This window comes from Colobus angolensis, unplaced genomic scaffold (assembly GCF_000951035.1).
Source record: "Colobus angolensis palliatus isolate OR3802 unplaced genomic scaffold, Cang.pa_1.0 Scaffold31, whole genome shotgun sequence".
Classification (NCBI taxonomy): Eukaryota; Metazoa; Chordata; class Mammalia; order Primates; family Cercopithecidae; genus Colobus; species Colobus angolensis.
This window is the reverse complement of record NW_012116377.1, coordinates 2,035,298-2,057,822: the sequence shown is the minus strand read 5'-3', so window position 1 is coordinate 2,057,822 and position 22,525 is coordinate 2,035,298. Positions and strand designations below refer to the sequence as shown.

Sequence of the window (22,525 nt, the reverse complement as noted above, 5' to 3'; positions counted from 1 at the left end):
TTATTGATAAGTTTTAATTGATAACAACTGAATGCCATCTTGTTTTAGAAGTGCATTTTGACAAGAGTTGATGTCTTAAGCCAGAAGAATCTCTAACCATGGGGTTTCCATGCACTGATGGGCCAGGAAGGGAGCTGGGGTCGGGCTGAGAGAGGACACTGCCTAATGGGGTGGGGCTGAGAGAGGACACTGCCTAACTTGGACCTTGAATCCCAGTTCTGGCTGGTTTCTAGCTGGGTGACCTCAGCAAATCACTCTAACTCAGAGCCTCCATTTCCTCAACTGTAAAACCATGGGGAATGACGTCTACACTGGGGAATGTTGCAAAACATTTCACAGAGGGCCAAGTATGGGTCTGGAACCTAGTAGGTGCCCAACAAATCTTACCTTCTCTCCACTCTTTCCCATCTTCCTTAAAAAAACAAAACAAAAACAAAAAACCCAAGTGTCTGGCTAAATGTGCTGATGCCCTGGGGCAGTCTTGTATTGATGAATGGGCTAGGAGATGGGCTATAAGGGCCTGGAGTTTATCACAGGCTCCACACCTGCCGGTGAGATCCTCTTAGAGCCTCAGTTCCCCCATCTGCAAAACAGAGAGGCTGTTATTACCTCCCTTGAGGATTGTTTTCCTAGAGAATAGATGGGCATCCTCTTCTAACGTGCTGAGCGCGGAGTCTGGCGAACAGCAAGCACCCAAGAAGGACCATGTGGTTGAAGGCACACAGTCAGTGGTGACCAAGTCAGAGCTTTCTTTCATTCATTTATTCACTCCACTGCTATTTACTGGGTACCTACTGTGTGCCAGGCCCCGAGGACACAGCAAGAGCCATGACAAAGTGCTTATCTTCAGAGCAATTATATCCTAGAGAGGCAGGGGTCATGGTGGTAGGGCTGTTATGGGGAACAGATAATCAGCAGCTAAGTCTAAAATGGCAGGGAGCAATAAAGGCCATGGATAAAACAGAGGCAGGGCAAGTTCTTCTCTGTACCACCCAGTGGCACCTATAATTTCATCAATTATTATAATTATAATGCTCACTACTGTTTGTTTAAGTACCTGCTAGATGCCAGGTGATGTCTACCTCTTCCTACAGGGTAGTTGCTAATAACAGATGAGGAAATGGAGGCTCAGAGAGGTTAAGTGACTTGCCCAAGGTCACACAGCTTTTGGCGGAGTTGAAATTGGGACTTAGGTCTGTCTCACCCCTCGCACATTTTGGAGGGTGTTGGAGACAGTGGGAGTGACAGACATGGTCCCTGTCATCTTGTAAACCTGAAATTTGGCTGGGCAGACAGACACTGGATGAGCCTCTGTGTGTGTGTGTGGTTTTTTTTTTTTTTTTTTTGCCTCTCCATTGTGACCTTCAGGACATTGTTTTTTGCCTCTCTGTTGTGACCTTCAGGACATTGTGAAATGGGATTCAGTTAGCAGGGACGCCACGGGTGGGCTGGCATGGCACGCCACGACAAAGCCAGCCCTGGCATGGGGAAGCTGTCCAGTTCAGCAGGTGGACAGGCCTACTTTCTGCAGGGTGGGAGGGCAGCGATGGGGCAGCGGACAAGTTGTTTGTGTCTGTCTCCTTCCTGGGGAGGGAGGTTCCAAGGTGAATGAGAAGGTGGGTGGGGAAAGGACCTCCCTGAGCATGGGACAGAGTGACCTGAGGCTGGAAGCAACTTGGAGCAAGTCATCCACCTCCTCACTCACTGCTGAAGCCATCTCCATCCTGGCATTCTGAAACACCTTCTCTGGCCCCCCTTTGCCTGCTCCGGGCTCCAGGGCCTCTTCTTCCAGGTGCCTTTCCTGAAACCCACCCAGGCTACATGAGAGCGAACTCGCCCAGTGCTCCTCAGGGCTTATCCCACACACAGGGCTTCCCGTAGGTTGCTTTGGTCAGTCTTCACCCTGTAAAGCAGACATAGCCCTTGAACCCATTTTGCAGGTGAGGAGACTGAGGTCCAGAGAGGCTAAAAGGCTAGGTGGCAGCACCATATTCACACCAGCCCTGAGTGACTGCCCGTCCCGCGCTGTCTCCTGCACCCCAGCTGCTCAGGACCCTGCCCCTCCACTGGAGATACTCACAGTCCAGTGACGGGGACACAGAAGAAGGGAGGGGATGGACATCTGAAATAGCAGGTGACACACAGAAGGAGTAATAGTGGCCACGAAAACAAGAGGTAGGGTGCAGGCAGTTTTCGTAAACAAAACATGGGGCCAAGAGCTTTCCATGGACAAACTCTTGTTCTCCCTCATTGCCATGAGAAAGTTACCAATGATATGTCTCCATTTTACAGCCAGAGAGACTGAGGCGCAGGGAGGGGTAGTCCTTGACCAATAGTCACAGAGCCAGGGATTGATGTTCCTGGGATTTAAACTCAGGCCTTCTGGCCCCAGAACCAGTGCCCTCCGTGGGTGTTGGGGAAACGCTGCTTTACGATGCTGTGAGCTTTATGCACGTGTGCAGGTTACATGGTTAGGTCAAGGGTGCTTGGGAGTGAGGAGTGGGGACTGATGGGCTAGAGGGGTCCCCCTGCTCTGGCTTTCAGATCCCGGGCAACCAGCCCACGTACATTCCTCCTTTATTGCCCAGTTGACTCCCCAGGTTCTGGGGTTGAATGGATGTGTGCATAACGGCAGTTGCTCAGCTCATCACCCTAAGAGGGAGCTTTGTTGCAAGTTAGGAATGGGTACACAGTCGAGCTTTGGAGAGCCATTGCATTGAGCTCAGCCTCACTCCTTAGTCAGGCCCAGCCTCCTTTCAAGTGCCTGGGACCTGACCCCAACTTGTCTCCTCTCCTCCTCGCAGGGAGCCGGGAGGCTGCGTTCACCTACGCCATCATCGCTGCCGGCGTGGCCCATGCCATCACAGCTGCCTGTACCCAGGGCAACCTAAGCGACTGTGGCTGCGACAAAGAGAAGCAAGGCCAGTACCACCGGGACGAGGGCTGGAAGTGGGGTGGCTGCTCTGCCGACATCCGCTACGGCATCGGCTTCGCCAAGGTCTTTGTGGATGCCCGGGAGATCAAGCAGAATGCCCGGACTCTCATGAACTTGCACAATAACGAGGCAGGCCGAAAGGTAGGCAGCCAGGGAGGGCAGCTGGGCGGCGCTCGCGGAGATGCTGCGAAATGACTTGTTCGTAACATCTGGTACTGGGTGTCTGGTGAGGAGCCACAGGGCTCTGCCCTCAGCCTCATTCTGCTTGGCGTTGGCATCAGCTTGTGGCTGGTCAGGATCTGTGTATGGCACAAAGCTTGTCAGCTATTAGAGAGGCTGGATAACTGAATCTCCCTTAAGATGAATTGGATGTTACTCAGCAAGATGGAAAGAGGGACAGATGTGGACTCTTATCCTCGGGAGGAGCCAAATTAGCCTTTCTCCCTTGCTCCCTTGCTCCCTTCCTGCCTCCCTCCCTCCTTTTTTCTCTCCCTCCTTCCCTTCCTCCCTCTTCTCAGGCTTCTGGCCACATCCTGTGTGTCAGAGCCTCCCAGGTGGCCTTGGTGAGTCACACAGGGGAATTGCTCACCTGGTCTACCCCAGGACAACGTCCTGGGGGAAATTACCAGGCCCTGCCTGTCTAGTCCCATGGCTGGGAGCTCCTGCCCAGGGTGGCACATCCCTGCAGGGGTCCCAGCTGCTCCCTCCTCCCTGATTTTGTGGTCAGATCACCCTGCAGGTCCCAGGTCCCAGGCTCCCTCCTGCCTTGAAGCCCTCACTTCCTCAAGGCAGACAGGAAGAGGACACATGGCTTCCCTCTCCCAGCCTCAGTTTCCTTACCCACAGCTCCCTGACTGGGCCATGGTGAGAATTAAAGGAGAGAATAGCACGTGACCTGCAGCAAGTCAGGGTCAGGGTGGATCCCGTGGGAGTGTGTTCTGTGAACCACACAGCTCCACTGGGTGTGAGGCTTGTGGCTGTTGCTCTGTCATGCTGCCATGAGCCCATGGGCGACACAGACACTGGGAACTGTCAGAGGCTGTAAGACCAATCTCAGTGGGCTTCCTGGAGGAGACAGGCCCCAAGAAATGAGTGAGGTTTGGCTAGGCAGGGAAAGGAGGTGGAAGCAGCCAAGATCTGGTGAGTTGGGGAGCAATGGACGCAGGCCCAGAGGTAGGGGCAGGGGGCCAGTTAGGAACCACACTGACCAGTCTGTGAGCCCCTGACAAGGGAATCCCCGCAGGATGGGGCCGAAGCAGCCTTATGTTCTGCACCCAGATCTGCTTATGGCTGCCATGTCCTTGTCCTTCAGGTTTCAGCCATGATGTCCTCTCTCCAGAGAGGCTTCCCTTCCCATTCCTTCTTAGCCTTTTCTCAAAGATTGCCTTGTTCTGTGGCTTTCTCCCCTCACTAGACTGTAAGCATACTGAGGACAAAGGCTTGGGGTGTCTCAGACACAGCAGCACTCCAGAGCGTGGCACACAGTACACACTCTACAAATATGTATAGAGTGAACGGATGAGTGCCTTGTGGTTGCTGGTGAGCCACTGATGGTTCTGGGGCAGGAGAGGGGCAGAAATCATAGACCCTTGGGAGGTACAGGGCTACCTTGAGTGGGGTCAGGAGCTGGGTCTAGGTGGAGTGCAGGCCAGGCCTGACCTGATGTTTCTGAGCAGGAACAGCCCTCCCAGCTCAGGAAAGCCCAGTGGAGGGCCATACATCCCCCTGCCTGCCCAGTGCTCTCTGGTTAGGGAGGACCCTTGGGGATGGCTTTCTAGAAAAGCACTTCTACAGACACTATGTATTTCCTGAGCCAAGAGGTGGGACTGCAGACTCCCCGGTATGTGCAGAGAAAGGCCTGAGTCACCACCCGTCCCCTTTGTGCTATATAGGGGTGGAAATGGAGGCTCAGAGAGGGTGCCAGCTGACCCATGGGACTTAGGTCAGTGACCACACACACCACTCAGCCAGAGCACACCAAGGTGGTCTTCTGGTCCAGCCCCAAATGGCCAGACACTCACTTGCTGCCTTGGGACACCCCAAGGGCCCCGACGAGGGCACAAACAAAGACAGCCACCAGCTGCTGTGGGTTCCAGCCCCTGTTGCGACCTCAGTTTCCACATCTGTCGATTGGGACTATGACCCTCTCCTTGTTCTGACCGGTGCCAGTTGGTTCCCCAGGATTTTGCAACATGCCATTTACTCAAAGGGATGGGACCCCACCCAGAAGCCCCCTCCCAACAGGCTGCCACGGGCCCCACGCATGGCAGGGCTTGGGAACCGACGGGAGCAAAGGGGCCAGCCTGCCGCTGCTCCTGGCTGAGCGCCTCGGAAAGGCTCGCAGATGTGTTTATCACCCGCTCCCTCACTCCTGCCGTGAGGAAACAAGACTCAACCTGACCACAGGCTCTGGGGCTTGTTGGCAGCTGGTGTGAGAGAAGGGGAAGCGGGGAGGCCAGGGTGGGGGTGGCTTCTGCAGACCTGATGAGGGGCTGCCCCAGAGCTGCAGGGGAGCCCCTGACTCCCCTGGCAGATGAGGAAGAATAAATGCCGCAGGGGGGTCCTGCCCTCGCAGGTCTCCAGTTTGAGTCTGAGCCCAGCAGGGTGTGGGCCATGGGGCAGGGGCAGCTCCGCAAGGAGGCTGCGGGGTATCCCCCCCTTTCCCTCATTGTCTCGTCAGTTGTGTGGTCTGCAGGCCGAATCAGAATGGTTAGGTGCCAATATCTTTTGGCGAGGTGATTTTAGAATTATAGCTTCCCCTATTGGCAGTTCGGGGTCTTTGTACTTTGGATTGAAATCAGTGGTCACTCAGGTTGGGGTCCTAGAATACGAAGTTCACATCCTAGCGTGTGATGTGTGGAATCATAGGCTCCCCAACTGGGAGGAAGGGAAGAGTCAGAAGCATTGTGTTGAAATCTTTGGATGGTGGAATCTTTGTGGCTTTGAATAATTTCTTTCCAGCCTTTTGGGCAGCAAGGAAATTGCAGCCAGTTTTTGCCCTCAAGACTAGATGCTCAGTCTAGTGAGAGAATCAGGTCCAAGAAGCAAAAATTGTGATTCAGAGCTACACACTTAGGAGAAACGTGACGTAGAAAGTGAAGAAAAGAGGTCAGAGGAAGAGTGGTTTGTTTCCTCTTGAAGTCTGAGGAGTGCTAGGCAGAAGAAGAGAACTCTTAGCAGGGCTTTGAAGGCTAAGGAGTCCTCCAGGTTGACAAGGCATCAGGAAGGAAGAGGGCAGTTCAGGCAGCACAGGCATATTTAAAAGCATGAAGTCCTAACAAAGCATGCTGTGGGGGCTCCATGTGGCCAAGGGTGGGGAGGACAAGTGATGAGGCCGCAGAGGGGGCTAGATCCTAACACACAGCCTTGAATGCCAGAACAAGGAGTGGGACTTTGTCTTAGGCCAGAGGTGCCCAGAAGAGGCTTTGGTGGGGCAGTGCTTGGGCAGGTTTCTGGCCCTATCTGGGATATACTGGAGAACAGAGTGAAGAGGCTTTGGCCACGGTTGGTGCCTAAACCCAGCAGGAGCCTTGGGGGGCGTGGCTGGGGAGGCTGTTTAGGAAGCTTAATAGGTAGGAGCTGCGTCAGGTGTGTTTGGGGTGGAGGAGCAGGGTGGTAATGGAAGCCCTGGTCTTTGTAAGATTGCCCGGTGGGAGGGTTAAAGGGGAAAAGGAGGAGAGAGTCTGGGCCACAGCCTGGGCCACAGCCTGGGCAAATGGGTACTGGGATAGGAGGGCTATGGGAAGGGAAGGACAGTCAGGGAGGTTGGAGGAGAACCAGGAGAACCTGGGCCTTCTGGGTGCATTTGTGAGTGCATGTAGACATCCCCCTGCAGGAGTGCAGAGAAGCCTGGGCAGCTTCGAAACCCAGCCAAGGGCCAAGGATCTCCAAGCCTCCATGACAATATTGTACTTGGCAGGCCAGGCTTTCGAGGCCTTACTGTACAGAGAGAGAAGTGCACCAGGGAGCTCCGGGGGCCTGGGGGAGGGTGGGAGCCCTCAGCAACCCCTTCATGAGAGTGTGGTGACTGAGCCCAGGAGAGGCAGCCCTGGGGATGGGGGCCCAGCTGGGATGGGGCTGGCCCCTGCTGGAATGCACCGCTTGCTCCAAGGGAGGTGAGCTCAGGGGGATGGAATTCCACCGAAGTGAAAAGTCACCTCCCAGTCCCTGCCCAGCCTCTTGCACACGGAGGGGTGTCGGTCTTGTCCCTTCCTGCCCTGCCCCGTCTGGTCCAGGTGCTCCTGGGAGCTGGATTCCCACCCCTGCCCTGGCCGCAGGCAGGCCTGTGAGTCAGGGGACACCAGGGACCAGCCCCTGGCAGCTGGGGCGGAGCCCAGATAAGGCCTGCTTAGCTATGCTCCTCTCTGCTGTCCCGAGGGCCACTTGCATATTTGACCAGATAGAGTGGCCAGTGGTGGCATGTCAAGGGCCTGAGGAGCCAGGCCCCACCCAGCCTGAAGCTGACTGGCCAGGCCAGGCTGGGAGGAGGCATCCTCAGTCTGCCATGCCCTCCATTCCTGCCCCGCCCCTGGGCACAGTTGTGGGTTCTCGCCCTTGCAAATGGAAAGGCTTGCAGCCAGGACTCAGGGGACTTGGAGCAGGAATTGTCTTGGGCACATCTCAGCCCTTCAGGGCCTTGGTTTCTTCCATGGCAGGGGCTTCTTTTCTTTGCTCCCAGGAGGGTCTCCAGGTCTGACATGTGGGCTGGGGAATGACATGGGGTTCTTGGGACCATTGTACCCTAACCTTGTCTCCAACTTCTCTCCCACACACACCACCCTCCAACAACACACTCCTGCATGTTGCTGTGCTTATTTGCCATCTGGATAGCCTCTTCAGTGTAGCATCCGTTAATGTCTTTTTGCCTATTTTCTAAGTAGGTAGTTTACTTTTTTAACTGGTGAGTCTGGATATTTCTTTATAGATTCTAGCAGCTAGTGTTTGGTCAGACATGCGGTTGGCAAATATATTTTCCCAGTCCGTAGCTTGTCTTTTTATCATCTTCATAGGGTCTGTCACAGAGCAAAAGTGTTTAACTTTGATAAGTTTTAATTGATAAGGTCCAATGTATCTATTTTTCCTTGAATGGACTGTACCTTTGGTATTATCTAAAAACTCTTTGCTCAGCCCTAGATCCCAAAGTTTTTCCCTTTTTTTTTTTTTTTTGAGACGGAGTCTCGCTCTGTCGCCCAGGCTGGAGTGCAGTGGCCGGATCTCAGCTCACTGCAAGCTCCGCCTCCTGAGTTTATGCCATTCTCCTGCCTCAGCCTCCTGAGTAGCTGGGACTACAAGTGCCCGCCACCTCGCCCAGCTAGTTTTTTGTATTTTTTAGTAGAGACGGGGTTTCACCGGGTTAGCCAGGATGGTCTCGATTTCCCATTTTTTTTTCCTAAAAGTTTTATGTTTCACATTCAACTCTGTGACCTGTTTTTTAAAAAATTCATTAATTTAAAAACATCAATGAAAATTTATTTCTTTTTTAAGTTGTATGTTACATTTTTATTTATTTTCAATTGTGGCAAAACATACTTAGCATGAAACTTGCCATGTTAGGCATTCTTAGGTGTGTACCCCAGTGGCATTAAGCACACTCACACTGTTGCGCTGCCATCCTCACCTTCCATCTCCAGAACTTTACCATCTTCTCAAATGAAGACTCTGTCCCTGTTAAACAACCACCTCCCATGCCCCCCCGCCCCACCCCAGCCCCTGGCACCCACCTTTCCACTTTCTGTCTCTTTGTATCTGACTGCTCTAGGCGCCCCACATAAGAGGCATCATATAGTTTTTGTCCTTTTCCGTCTGGCTTGTTTCAGTTAGTGTAATGTCTGAAAGGTTCTGTGATTGCTTTGAATTAACTTTTCTATGAGGTGTAAGTTTAGGTCAGGGTTCATTTTTCAGCCTATTTATGTGCTAAATCCAGGAACCCTCCCTAGCCTCCACTGTCAAGGACAGTGGCCTCGGCACAGTGCCAAGGAAAGCTGTAGGATTGTTTTAGAGCTGGAGATTCTCTCTTCTGTGGGCATTTGATCAATGAGAGACTGAGACCCTGACCTGGAGGGGCCGTGCCAAGGCCACACACCAAGGGAATGGAGAAGCAAGAGCTGCACCTAGGGCCTGGCTCCCAGCTCAGACCTCCCTTCCGCTTCCTGGAGCTGGCCGGGGCCGGGGAGCTGAGCTGGATGAGAGGCTGAGGTAGGGGCCAGGAGGTCCGTGGTGGGCTTGAGAAAAGCTTAGTGGGATGACCAGGCCAGGGTATGTGGGCCCAGAGGAAGAAGCCCAGACGAGACCAGAGAGGAAGCTACCAAGAACGGGTTGGAGGGGGACCAGCCCAGGCTGGGGCGGAGGGTGCCCACGAGGCCTGAGGTTTGGCTAGTTTTCTCCAATGACACAGCAAGGGCAGGGCCCAGCCAGGTCCTGTCAGTGATGCCACTGTCATAGCAGTGGACAGTACCCAGGCAGGAAGGGGATGAGATAAGAGAGGACACATGGGTAGGGGCAGGAGCAGCCCTTCCCACAGGGACTGGAAACGTCTGTGGCCCCAGCTTCATGTGGCCTGGTCCCTGGCATCCCACTTTGCTCTGGGCTAGTAAGACCACCCCATCCTCAACCTGGATGGATGTGGGCAGGCCCTGAGGAGGCACCGAACACCCAGGCCTGGGAGGAGTCAGGTGGCTCAGCTGTGATTGGAGCAGCCTCAGGAAGATGTCACCATCCTGCAGTCCCTGAGGACTGGGGGTGGTGTGGTTGGGAGGGTGGCAGGCAGGACCAGGACCCACAGAATGGAAGAATATGGGGAAAAGGCAGCTCAAGTGAGAAGGAACTTACTATCAGGAAGCAGGATGCGGTCCCTGTTAGAGCAGGTGGTACAGGTGGAGGAAAGGTTTTCATTTGCCTGGAGAATATGGACATGATTCTAATATCAGCACTTGAAATATATGTACTAATTTAATCCCCACAGTAGTCCCACGAGATTAGCATTCTCTGCTCTCTACATTTTACGAATAAGAAAACAGAAGCACAGAGAGGTTAAGAAAGTTGCTTAATGCCACACAGCTGGCAGGTGCAGCGCTGGGATGTAAACCCCAGCAGCCTAGCTCCAGATCCAGGTCTTAACCTCAAACTACGCTACCACACCCAGGAGTCTTGGACTGAGATGCTTTTATCCCCACAGTCTCCTGATCCTGAAATCCTGTGATTCCAAGATGTTACCCTAAGATTCACAGATCCTCTGATTTGAGGAACTTGGAGACTACAGTCCTCAGCCCCCAGAAGGCCCTGCTATGTGGTCGTCTGGGTTGTGGGTTATCCAGGCATGCACACGTGCATCCTCTCCTACTCTGGTCACTGTGGCCTTGGGGGCAGTCCCTGAGCCACTACCTTCTTCCTGGGAGAGGACACATCAGGGCCAGGGAGGAACCCAGTTATGAGTGAGAAGAGGGGATTCTGTGTGCCATCTTGGCAGGTGACGGGCACCAGTCTGTCATGGGGGTTCAGGATGAGACTGGACAAGGAGATGGCCAGCCAGAGAACCACACCTGGTGCAGGGACCAGGGCACCCCCTGTTTTAGCAGAGTTTCTGGACTTGTTCAGCCTGATGAACATCAGTTGGGGAAACTTCTCTTCTCCCCCAATCCTTCCGGGCAATCGCGAGACTCACCTTGGTGTCTCTCAGAGCCCAGCCTGGGCCGGGCATACTCTTGGTGACATAAAGTGGCACACATCCTAGGCCATGTCACAAACAGCCACCAGAGCACCAGAGGCACTGGGCTGGGTGTGTCTGTCCCTGCCTTCTCATTCCCAGGCGTGCACAGGGGGCAGGCGGGAGGCGGGTGCTCCCTGTGCCGTGAGGTGGGCTCTGGGGTCCAATCCTGGCTTTACTGCTTGCTAGCTGTGTGGCCTTGGCCATGTTCCTCTGCCTCTCTGTGCCTCAGTCTCTCAAGGTCACTTAATAGCGCCACAGAGTGTTATGAAGATTACATGATTAGAAGAATTTAAACTGTTTAGAGCTGCCCCGTCCAATATGATCACAAGCCACATGGGGCTACTTACATTTAAATGAATTACAAATAAATAAGATTAAAAATTCTGTTTCACAGTCCACATTTCAAGTGCTTGGTAGCCACCTGTGGCTCGTGGCTTCCTACTAGACCATTCTGTGGTGGCAGGAAGGTCTATTGGACATTACTGTCTTAGAGTGGCGGGCACAGAGTAAGGGCTGAGATGTTGGTACTACTACTAAGGGGCCTGGAAAGATCTCAGCTGCGGTGGAAGCTCATCCTATCACCTCCCTGGCCTCCCGCCAGCCCAAGGGGGTCTCGGATGCTGGCCATCTGATTTATCTTGGAAGGAATTCCCAGTGTGGCTGCTGGCCCTGCAGCTGGGAACTCATTTGAAACCCACCTGAGGTAGGGAGGGGGGCAGCATGGCGAGGCCCTGAGAGCCCCCTAAGTGAGGTAGAGTCACAGGCTCAGTTACACCACGGTGAGACCAAGTCAAAAGGCACCCACCAGGGACAATTGCCGCCTTTGTCCTCGGGAAGGGGACTGGGACTCCTGGGTGTTATCAAATCTGCCAGGAAGAGGGAGGGAGGGGAGCCAAGTGATGGGAGGAAGGTGGGTGAGGAGAGGGGCAGGAGTGATCCTAGAGGGAAGGAGAAACGAGGTGTTCTGGAGGGTCTGGAACCAGGAGCTGGCAGCTGTCACTTTTCCTAATCCTCAATTCTTGTGTCTTTTGAAGAGAAATCCAGGTGCAACTGTGTCCCTAGGAAGGACTCCTTGCCTGACAAAGGCACTTCTTTGAATTACCTCCTTTCAGTGTGCATTGAGACACTGTCACGGCTGCTCACAGTGGCAAGCACTTGCGCTCGCTCTGTCCCGGGTGAGGTTCTAGGTGCTTTCCCGGGATTACTCCATTTGATTGACCGGACATCTTTGGGGACCCTTGGTAACTCCATTTCTCGGATGGGCAGCGGAGGTCTGGGCAGTGAACATGAGCAGCATCCCAGGCTCCTGGGCAGGAGAGCTGGACTCAGAGTCTCAGGGCCTCCCCAGGCCATGGCGGGGAGGGGACAGATTCCCCGCCAGCTGGGCATGGGCAGTGAGGCCAGCACTCAGCTGCTCACTGCAAGGCACTGTGTGCCCCTCACAAGGCCTGCCCTTCCATGTGCTGGTCCCATCCCAAGTGCTCTTTGTAAATGATCTCACAGGGAAGGGGCTATTGTCATTCCTATTTAACAGATGAAGAAAACTGAGGCACAGAGCAGTTCAATGGTGTGCTTGCGGTTGCCCAGGTAAAAAGCATCTGAGCTAGGGTTCCCTCTAGCCATCCCAACTCTGCAATCCAAGCTCTGTTCATCCTTGGTGCAGACTCTTATTAGCTCTCAACTGTGTGTGTATGTGGGTGTGTGTGTATGTGGGTGTGTGTGTATGCGGGTGTGTGTGTATGCGGGTGTGTGTGTATGCGGGTGTGTGTGTATGCGGGTGTGTGTGTATGCGGGTGTGTGTGTATGCGGGTGTGTGTGTATGCGGGTGTGTGTATGCGGGTGTGTGTGTGTGTGGGTGTGTGTGTATGTGGGTGTGTGTGTATGCGGGTGTGTGTGTGGGTGTGTGTATGTGGGTGTGTGTGTATGTGTGTGTGTGGGTGTGGGTGTGTGTGTATGTGGGTGTGTGTGTATGTGGGTGTGTGTATGCGGGTGTGTGTGTATGCGGGTGTGTGTGTATTTTTGGACTTGGGTGGATTGGTAGTCTTTTGAAATAATAAAGATTCCAACAAGGCCAGGCACGGTGGCTCCCGCCTATAATCCCAGCACTTTGGGAGGCCAAGGGCGGTGGATCACCTGAATTCAGGAGTTTGAGACCAGCCTGGCCAACATGGAGAAACCCATCTCTACTAAAAATACAAAAATCAGCTGGACGAGGTGGTGGGCACCTGTAATCCCATCTACTTGGGAGGGTGAGGTGGAAGAATCACTTGAACCCAGGAGGCAGAGGTTTCAGTGAGCTGAGAATGCGCCACTCCAGCCTGGGAGACAGAGTGAGACTCCATCTCAGGGAAAAAAAAAAAAAGATTCCCGCATGACATTGGTAAAATACTTTCTGATTTGCAAGACCTTATTTATTTATTTATTTATTTTTTAACATCTTTTCTTGGCCGAGTCTCACAGCTGTCCTCTAGGTGAGCACTGTTATTGTGCCTGTTTTGCAGGTGAGGCAGCCGAGGCTCTGGTTGGGTACTGCTCAGTCCCCCGGAGGGGTTCTCTGCTGGGCTGAGAGTTTTGGATTGGAGGCAGGTCAGGAGCTCCTGGCCAGACCATGTAGGGAGATGTGAATGGCCTGGATGTGGAAAGAGCTCCGATCAGAGCCCTGATTGTGCCACTTGTTTGCTGTGTGCCCTTGGGCAGTCACCCTTCTCAAGCCTCAGTTTCCTCATTGAGAAAAAGGCAGTGAGGATTTCGTACTTGTCAGAGCTGTTGTGCAGGTTACATGAGATAATGCCCCTGGAGTGCCTCAGACACGTCCTACGTTCTCAGGCACAATGAGTGCTTGGAAAGCAGTCACTGCTGTTATGAATATCGTTGTTAGTATCAGCAGTAGTAGTGATTTTAAAGCCACGGTCAAGTTTTAATTCTTACGTTTTATTCCTAAGGACTGTTCTAGCTCTAAAACTCTGTTTCGTCCATGCGCTGGCTGTAGAGTGTGCTAGCGGACTCAAGAGAAGGAGCGGTCCAGGTCGCCATTGAGATTTTTTGCTGCACTGAGCAGGGAGAGCCACAGGACACCAAGCCATAGCAAGGTCATGCTGGTTCTCCTTTATCCAAAATAGATGATGTCCACCTAGGTCTTTCAGTCCTGGTGAGCAGCCACCTCCAGAGGGGGCCTCTGCCCTTGTGCTTTCAGCTCCATGCCACACGTACCCAAGCACCACATTCCAGGACATTGAAAGTTGTCCATAAAGTCCAGTCTCCAGCCCAGACCTGCCTCCCAATCACAAGCCCCGTGCATCCAGCTGCCCGCCCTGCCTCCCTGCTCCGGGATGTCAACTGGCCCCTGAGCACACATCTATCCCAGCCTAACTCCTGATCTTTCTCCCACAAACTTGCTGGTGCCTTTGTCTCCATCCCCTGGTTCAGTAAATAGCATCTGCATCCTTCCAGTTGTGTAAGCCAAACCCCGGCTCTTGCCTTGGCCATGACACTTTATTTTCTTTCACACCCCACATCCGACATGTCAGGTCTACCTACAACATCTGTCCAGAATCTGTCACCTAATAACTTATACCCCTGAGCTCATCGTCCAAGCCACCAGCATCTCTTCCCTACAGTGACACAACAGTCCCTTACCCCAGAGTCCTGTTCACCAGCATCTCTTCCCTGACATTGCACAACAGTCCCCTTACCCCAGGGTCCTATCCACCATCATCTCTTCCCTGCAGTGGCGTGACAGTCCCCTTACCCCAGGGTCCTATCCACCAGCATCTCTTCCCTGCAGTAGCAAAACAATTCCCTTACCCCAGGGTCCTATCCACCAGCATCTCTTCCTTGCAGTGGCACAACAGTCCCCTTACCCCAGGGTCTTATCCACCAGCGTCTCTTCCCTGCAGGAACACACCAGCCTACTAACTTGGGCCCCTGCAGGTTTTTCAAATGTGGGTTAAACCCTGCCTCCCTCACTTATAATCTCAACCGTGGCTCCCATCTCACCCAGAGTAGAGGCAGAAGCCTTCGCGGTGGCTCACAGGCCCTTCCCTCACCCCTGTCTCCTTCCCCTTCGCTCTCTCTTTTACCCTGCAGCAGTCTCCCTGCTGCTCCTCACACACACTGGGTATGTCCCTGCCCCAGGTCCCTCGCACTTGCTGTTCCCTCTGCCTGGAACGCTCTCCCTACAGACACTCACCCTCTCACCTCCTCAAGTCTTTGCTCAAATATCACTTCTCAAGGAGGCCTTTCCTGACCACCACATTTGAACTTGCCCTCCCGTCTGTCTCGTTGCTTCCTGTTCCCTTCCACATTTTGTTTTTCTGTGTAGCACTCATGGCCACCTGACATAATATTGGTACTTGGCCAAGTGATCCCAGTGTGGCTGGGAAAAGTTAGAGTGCCTGCTGTAGAAGGCCTCCTATGGGAACAGCACAGGCCCAGACAGAAGTTTCCCTCCCACCGTTTCCCCTCTGTGCCTTCGATATTTGTTCCAGTGGGCCAGCAGCACATGAATATTTTATACCTGTACTGCTTTTGTCTTACTCCAGGCACTGTTCTAATTACTTCATATGCATGAATTCCTAAAATTGTCTTAAGAACTCCATAAGGTCAGCCTGGCATTGTCTCCCTTTTACAAATGAGGAAACTGAGGCACAGAGCAACTCGTCCAAGGTCATACAGTTGATAAGCAAAGAGCCAGGATATGAATTCAGGCAGTCCAGATCCAGAGGCTGCACTCTTGCTCTACTTCCTCCCTTTTGTGTATTCATCCACTTACTCATTCATTAAGAATTTATAGAGTGTCTTCTTTGCCTTAGGTGCAAGATTTTGGAGACCAACAGATGACTAAAAACTGGTTCCTGCCATCAGGAAGCTCAGTGTAGTTGGAAATGCTGAACAAGTAAATAAGAGAAAAGGAAAAACATATTCATTCAGCAACCATTCACTGATGTCTGAGATTATTTCCCAGCCTTTAAAAAGTTAGAGGGGGCCAGCCCCTGGTGTATTCCCTTATTGTGTTCATTTCTAAGCCAGAGAGCCAAATTCCTATATGCCAGCTCTGTTTTAGGCACTGAGGTCTGAGATAAATAATATACCATTTCTGAATTTGAGGGGGATTACATTCTAATGACAGAGGAATAAGAGTGAATTACCGCATGTAAATATGACAACATGAACTGGATTTGGTAGAAGAGTGTGTAGGGGACTATGGGACCACAGGATAGGAGCTCTAACCATTTGGGGATTGGTTTGGGTGGGTGCATGGCTGAGTGGTACGATGAATGGATGGATATACAGATGGATGGATGGATGGATGGATGGATGGATGGATGGATGGATGGATGGATGAATGGATGGATGCACGCACAAATGGATAGATGGATGGATGGATATTTGCTAGATAGATAGTAATGGGAGGGCTGGTTGAATGAATGGAATATGAATGAATAGATGGATGAATGGTTAAACGGATAGATCTTAGCAGATGGTTGGATGGATGTTTGGGTAGTTGGATAGATGGATGGCTGAATGGGTGGATGGATGGATGGATGAATGGGTGGATGAATAGCTATTTGGAAGGATGGTTGGGTGAATGGATGAGTAAAAAGCTGAGCTCACTGCTGGAAAGTTGGACATTTTCCCAGTGAGATCACTAGACCAGCTGAAAGAAAGGGATGGAAATCCATGCATTCATTCATTCATTCATTCATTCAACAAATATTTATTATGCACCTATTTATGTGTCTGGTACTGTTTCAGGCTCTGGGATTAGACATGGTACTTGACTTTATGGAGCTGACATTCTAGGGGAAGGGAGACAACAAACAAATAGTAAAATATATATGGAATCTCTTGTCAAAGAGTTATAAATGCTATGATGAACAAACAAAGCAGGATGAAAGGGCACAGATGTCAGGAGCAGGGGCATTTTATTTTAGGCAATCAGGAGAGGCCTCCTGGAGAAGGTAAGTTCTGAACAGGAAGTGAGGAAATGAGCCATCTGGGGAACTGCATTTGAGTCAGAGGGAATTACAAGGTCAGAGCCCAGAGGCAAAGAGGCCAGTGTGGCTCTCAGGAAGGAGAGGAGGTCACAGAGAGGTGTGTTAGAGAGCGGGGAGTGCAGGGCCCTGTTTCCATGTGAGAGAAGGGTTTGCCTGTGTCTTGGAAGCCCACGGACATTGGGCTGATCAGCGTTAGGAAGGGCATCACCCTCCCTAAACCCCTGCTTGCTGGTTCCCAGCGCTGCTCCCTCCTGGATGCTTGGCAGTTGGGAAGCTGTCAGCATTTTAATTACAGCTCCACGCTCTCAATGGTTTACAACTCAACCGTAAAACAGGCCCTGGGCAACATGTGGCACCTCTGAGTGATTTACTTGCTCACCATTTCTATATTTAGTGCCATTTAATGCTTGTTGGCCAAGTTTTCAGAGAGAAAAAGAAGGAGGAATTTGGTGATGGAGTGGGGAAGGGGTCGGTTAAGTTTTGTTTGTTTGTTTTTAAAACACACAGATGTATTTTTCAGTTGTTTTCTGAGATCATTTCTCAGGCTTTAAAAAGTCACGGGGGACCAGCTCCTGGTGTATTCCCTGATAGCATTCATTGCTAAGCCACAGAGCCGAATCCCTTGCAAAGTTGCCCTCTTCTCCTTAAAGTCCGTGTGCACTTCCTGGTGAGGGTTAGTTTTAAAGGACACCATGGGCTGAGGGTATAACTAAGGGAAAGGCATCAGTGACTTAATATTTTACCTGATAGGGGCTGGGCTTCAGGCCATGTGCTCCCACCCCCTATCTGGGCTCCCCTCTGAGACCCCCAGCCTCAGGCTCTTCAGAGCTTCTCAAAATTCACCTGGGGAGTGTGTGGAAATGCAGCTCCTGATTCCATGTGTGGGTCTGGGGTGGGGCCTGAGATTCTGCATTTCCAACAAGTTTCCGGGTGATGTGGATGGTGCTGGTCTAGGAACCGCACTTTGAGCAGCAAGGATTTCAACCAGCACAATCCAGTAGAAATATAATACCAACCACATGGGTCATATGACATTTGCTAGTTGCCACATCAAAAAAGTGAAAGGAGGTGACATTAAATTTAATAAGCTATTTTATTTCATCTAAGATATCCCAAATATCTATCTGATATTGATTACATATCATTTCAATATGTAATCAATATACAAATACTTTTTAATTTTTCTATACTAAGTCTTTGAAGTCTGGCATTTGTTTTACACTTATAGCACATCTCAACTCAGACTCGCCACAGTTCAAGCACTCGTATAGCTCGTGGCTCCCGTTTTGGAGGGTGCAGATCTAAATCCAGCTTGAATACCCTGGTGATAGGGAGCTCGCTACTTTCTGGAAAGTCCACTCCATATCTACGGAATCCGAGCTGAGAGTTGCCCCTTGAGACTAGCTGGGGAGACCCAACTTTACTCCCTAAGCCAGTTGGCTTATCATGCCCCCCACCCACTCTGCTCAGGGCAAGAGGCCCCACTGCATCCTCAGCGGGGAACTGCAGAAGCATAGAGCTAACCGGGGTGTATTTCCATTTGCCCGACTGGAAAACCTCTACCCCACCAGGGGTGGGAACAAAATATCTCACAGCTGGTATCTTTGCACACACATCCCGGGGCTGTTGCAAGGCAGTATGGAACCTTGGTTCAGGCCAGTCCAGCCTCCTGGACACCAGCTCCTGCATGCTGGACACCAACACAAGTCAGGAGAGGCCAGAGCTGCTCCTCGTGTCTCAGGGAGCTCCTGTCTGGGATGGGAGGTTCATAGGGCTTCTTTGGCAGCTGGCCACCTGGGCAGGGCCTTGCTGGGGCCCAGGAAGCTCAGATGGAGGTGGTCAAGGGCCTTGCTGGGGCCCAGGCAGCTCAGATGGAGGTGATCAAGGGCACAGAGGATGTTCAGCCAGGTGTGACCCGGCTCCTGGGTCCTTCCTCCATGTTCCGGAACATCACCACCTGTGTCCCTGCCCCAGAGACTCTCCGGGATGCTTCAGCCTTGATCTTGTGTGGACTAAGTCAGGGCCTCTTCTACAAGAACCCACCATGAAAGAATGGCTATCTAGACTCCTGAGCAAGGGTGAATTTATTCATTCACTCATTCATTCATTCATTCATTCACTCACTCAGAAAGTGCTTGCTGGGTGTCTCCCGAGAGGCAGACCTCCTCTAGATGCTCCTGAATACAGCAGATGGGGGCTCTGTGTTTCTGGAGCTGACATTCAGGAGGGGAGGGGGAGAGCAAGCAAGTCATCCCGAAATACTCCGAGTGGCCGGTGGGATGTGAGACAGGGGGATGTGAGAGGAGCTGACGTGGGGCATTGTGGAGAGGGGACCATCCAGTGTGGCTTTATGTTGCTGAGCCAGAGCTGAGGAACTGGAGGAAGGATGTCACAGGCAGAAGGATCAGCCGCTGCGGAGTCCTGGGGCAGGAATGGGCTTGGTGTGGTCCTGGAATACCTGACATTAAGTGTTCACAGAAGGGTTTTGACAGGGTTGAGAGGCAGTGGGTGCACTGGGGCCTCAGAGGACAGGGCAGAGGATGGCATTCTCATCAGAGGCTACCACTTGGCCTCTAGTAACTGCCTGCACCCCCACAACCAGACACCCCCAGTAATGCCCTGCAGTGTGCTGGGCTCCAGCCAGGAGGAGCAAGGCCCCTGGCTCTCAGCACTCAGTCTCATGGCAGTTCCATCCAGGCCTCCTTTCAGGTCCCAACTTGCCTTCCTTTCCTACCTGGGGCTGTCACTGCTGCACCAAGCTTCTCTTCTGCACCCACACCCTCTCCCTTGGTTTTTCCAGCCCCAGGGCTCTGCACTCCTGCTCAGGCGCGGGTGACACCCTGCCCTCGAATTTCCAGTGGTGAACTCCTCTTCATCCTTCAAACCCCACGGGTCACCTCCAACTGCTCATGGGCCCCATGGCAGTACATACAGGCCTTTATTTTGGACCAGTCTTCCTTCTGCTGGTCTGGCTGTCTCCCTGACTACCTGGGTTTTTCTTGAAGACGGAGACTTTGTCCAGCCACCCTCACTTTACTGGCACCCAGAACAGGCCCGGCAGTGGGAGGTTCCACTGGAGGGTTCAGGAAGGCCAGAGTGGATGGAGGACATGACCAGGGCTCTCCACCCCTGGCCACATGTGAGAATCCCGAGGAGCTTTTGAAAATAGCAGACACCTGGCCACACCTGAGACCAGTGAAATCCTAACCTCTGGGGGTGGGGTCCAGGCATCAGCAGATTCTGAAAGCCTGGGACTCTGCAGCAGAGCCTGGGGAGAGCGTGCGGATTCTGCTGTGCCCCTCCGGAGGCCAGGGCTGAGCCCTGCATGCCCACACAAGGGCTGACGCCCCTGTCATTGCACAAGCAGCTGTGCATCATGGCCCAAGATCCTAGGGACACTGGCCCAATGGGATCTCTGGTCTTTTTAAAAAAAAAAAAAACAAACAGCTTTACTGAGATATAATTCTCATGCCGTACAATCTATCCTCTTAGAGTGTACAAGTCCATGGTTTTTAGGGTATTCACAGTTGTGCAACCATCACCACAATCAATTTTGAAACTTCTCAGCCCCCGTCAAAGAAACCCTGTGCCCACTAGTAGTCACTCCTCATTCCCTCTCTCCCAGCCCCTGGCAGCCACTCCTCTGCTTTCTGTCTCTATGGATTTCCTGTTCTGGACATTGCATACATCTGGAAGCATACACACTGTGGTCTTTTGTGTGCAGCGTCTTTCACTCAGGATAATGTCTTCAAGGTTCATCCATGTTGCAGCATGTGTCAGTACTTCATTCCTTTTTATGGCTGAATAATATTCCATTGTATGGAAAGACAACCATGTGTTTACCCATTCATCCATTGATGGACATTTGATGAGGTTATTATTGACATTCATGGACAAGTCTGTGTGTGTGTGTTTCTGGTGTTACTGTTCCCCCAGCCTCGTAGGGAGGTCCCATCCCTCTGTGAAGTCCACCATCTTTGGGGTTGTCCCTGACAGAGCCCAGGTCTCTGGCCAAGAGAGGAGGGTCTGGACTGATGGAGGGGCCTGTGCTCTGGGTCCTCCAGCTCTGTGTCCCATTGCTCTGCATCCTCATGGGGCTGGCTCTGGCCAGGCCGATCAGCAGGAGCTGTGGATGCTGGCTCGGCCCTCATCAGTTGCACAGTTTGTAGATGATTTACCACCAAAGGGGTTCACAGGGGTCTTGCCCTGGGAGCTAGCCAGGCGGGCGGTCCTCTGGTTTCTGTGTGCTTCCCCGTTCTCTCTCTGGTTCTGCCTGACTGAGCCTCCACCCTGCATCTTCCTGCATCGCAGGACCTTCCTGCTCAGGTCACTAGCCTGTCCTCTGCGTGGACGCCTGGGAGAGCTTCTCCAGTACCATTCCACATGTACTCCTCTGACCCCGCCGAGAACCATCAGGACAAAGACCCCGCCGGCCCTCCAGCCTGGCCCACTGCCCTCCTTCCTGTTTCCTGACTGCTCCCTGCTTCCTTCTGCCCTCGGCCTTTGCCCATGCTCTTCCCTCTGCCTGGCCTGCCCTTTCCTCCCTTTTTGTCTCATCGACTCCTCTTCAATGTCTGGTTCTCAGCTCAAGGTCACTTCCTCACCTCATCACTCCAGTCACTTTCTTTCTTACTGCTCTCATTCATTTGCAAGTATTTACTGAGCACCAGCTTTGTTCCTGGCACTGGTCTAGCTGCTGGGGACACCACAGGGGATGGACAGACCAGGTCCTTGCCCCTGGGCAGTTTACATTCTAGAGGGAGACATGATAAACACAACAACTAAAATGTGTACTGTGTCACATTTGACGCAAGCTAAGGAGCAAAACAAGCCAGGGCAGGGGTGGGAAAGACCAGGGCAAAAGTCAGGGAGAGCCTCATAGGGAAGGTGAGATTTGAGCAAAGGCTAGAAGCACTGAGGAAGGGAGCCATGTGGAGACTGGGGAAGAGTACCCCAAGGCAGAGGGGAAGCAGGTACAAAGGCCTTGAGGCAGGAGCATGCCTGGGGTGCTGGAGGAATAGCAAGGAACCCACTGTGATGAGCATGGAGTGAATGAGGGCATAGGAGATGAGGTCAAAGAGGCAGCAGGGGATGCCTGGAGGACAGATGGAGAGAGAACAGTAAAAGGAGCCCCATGCACCCGACTCCCAGCAAGCACCCAACCCACAGCATGCACCTGACCCACAGCGTGCCCCTGACCTCCAGTGTGCACCCAACCCCCAGCATACACCTAACCCCTAGCATGCACCCGACCCCCAGCATCAGCAACCCCAGCTTGTGGTCCAAGTCCTCTACCTCGTTTTCTCTTCTCAGGTCCCCACAACTGGAAGGGTTTAAGGAAAACCCTAAACAACATGTTATTCCACACACACATGACTGTGTATCTCAAATCAATAGGGACTTCTAAAAAAACATAACCATGGTACCATTATCACCCTGAGCAAAATAAATAATTGCTCAATGCTGTCTAATACCCTGCCTGATTCTGATTTCTCAAATTGTTTTCAAAACATTTTCCAGCCAGGCTGTGGGGGAAATTCTGGGAGCTGTGACCACAGGAGCGGGAGCCACCTTCAGAGCCACCATTGGTGGATGCTGGTATCAGCCTCGTGCCTGTGTGACACTTGACAGCACAGCCACCTCCCCCTCCAGAGCCTAAGCTTCTAGGGAGTCGAGGGCTTGCCTGTTTCTGCCCACCTGGCCACCAACCTCAGCTCCTGGCCAGGGAAGGGATTAAGTTAGCATGTAGTGGAAAGATGAATGAGTGAATGCATGAATAAGTGAATGAATGACTGATTGCCAAGGCCATTTCATGGTGCTCCGGCAGTAGGGAGAAGCACATAGGTTCAGCGGCTCCATGTTCCCACTGTCAGCCTCCCTGCCCCTCAT

At 52.5% G+C, this 22,525-nt stretch overlaps 1 protein-coding gene across 1 annotated transcript in view; it reads left to right on the top strand.

Moving 5' to 3' along the window:
• Positions 1-22,525, top strand: part of WNT7A (wingless-type MMTV integration site family, member 7A) — a 56,791-nt gene that overhangs the window by 18,900 nt on the left and 15,366 nt on the right. Inside the window, exon 3 of the mRNA XM_011950663.1 lies at positions 2,805-3,076. Within this exon, the coding sequence (XP_011806053.1) occupies positions 2,805-3,076 (272 nt within the window). The remainder of the gene's footprint in view (positions 1-2,804; positions 3,077-22,525) is intronic.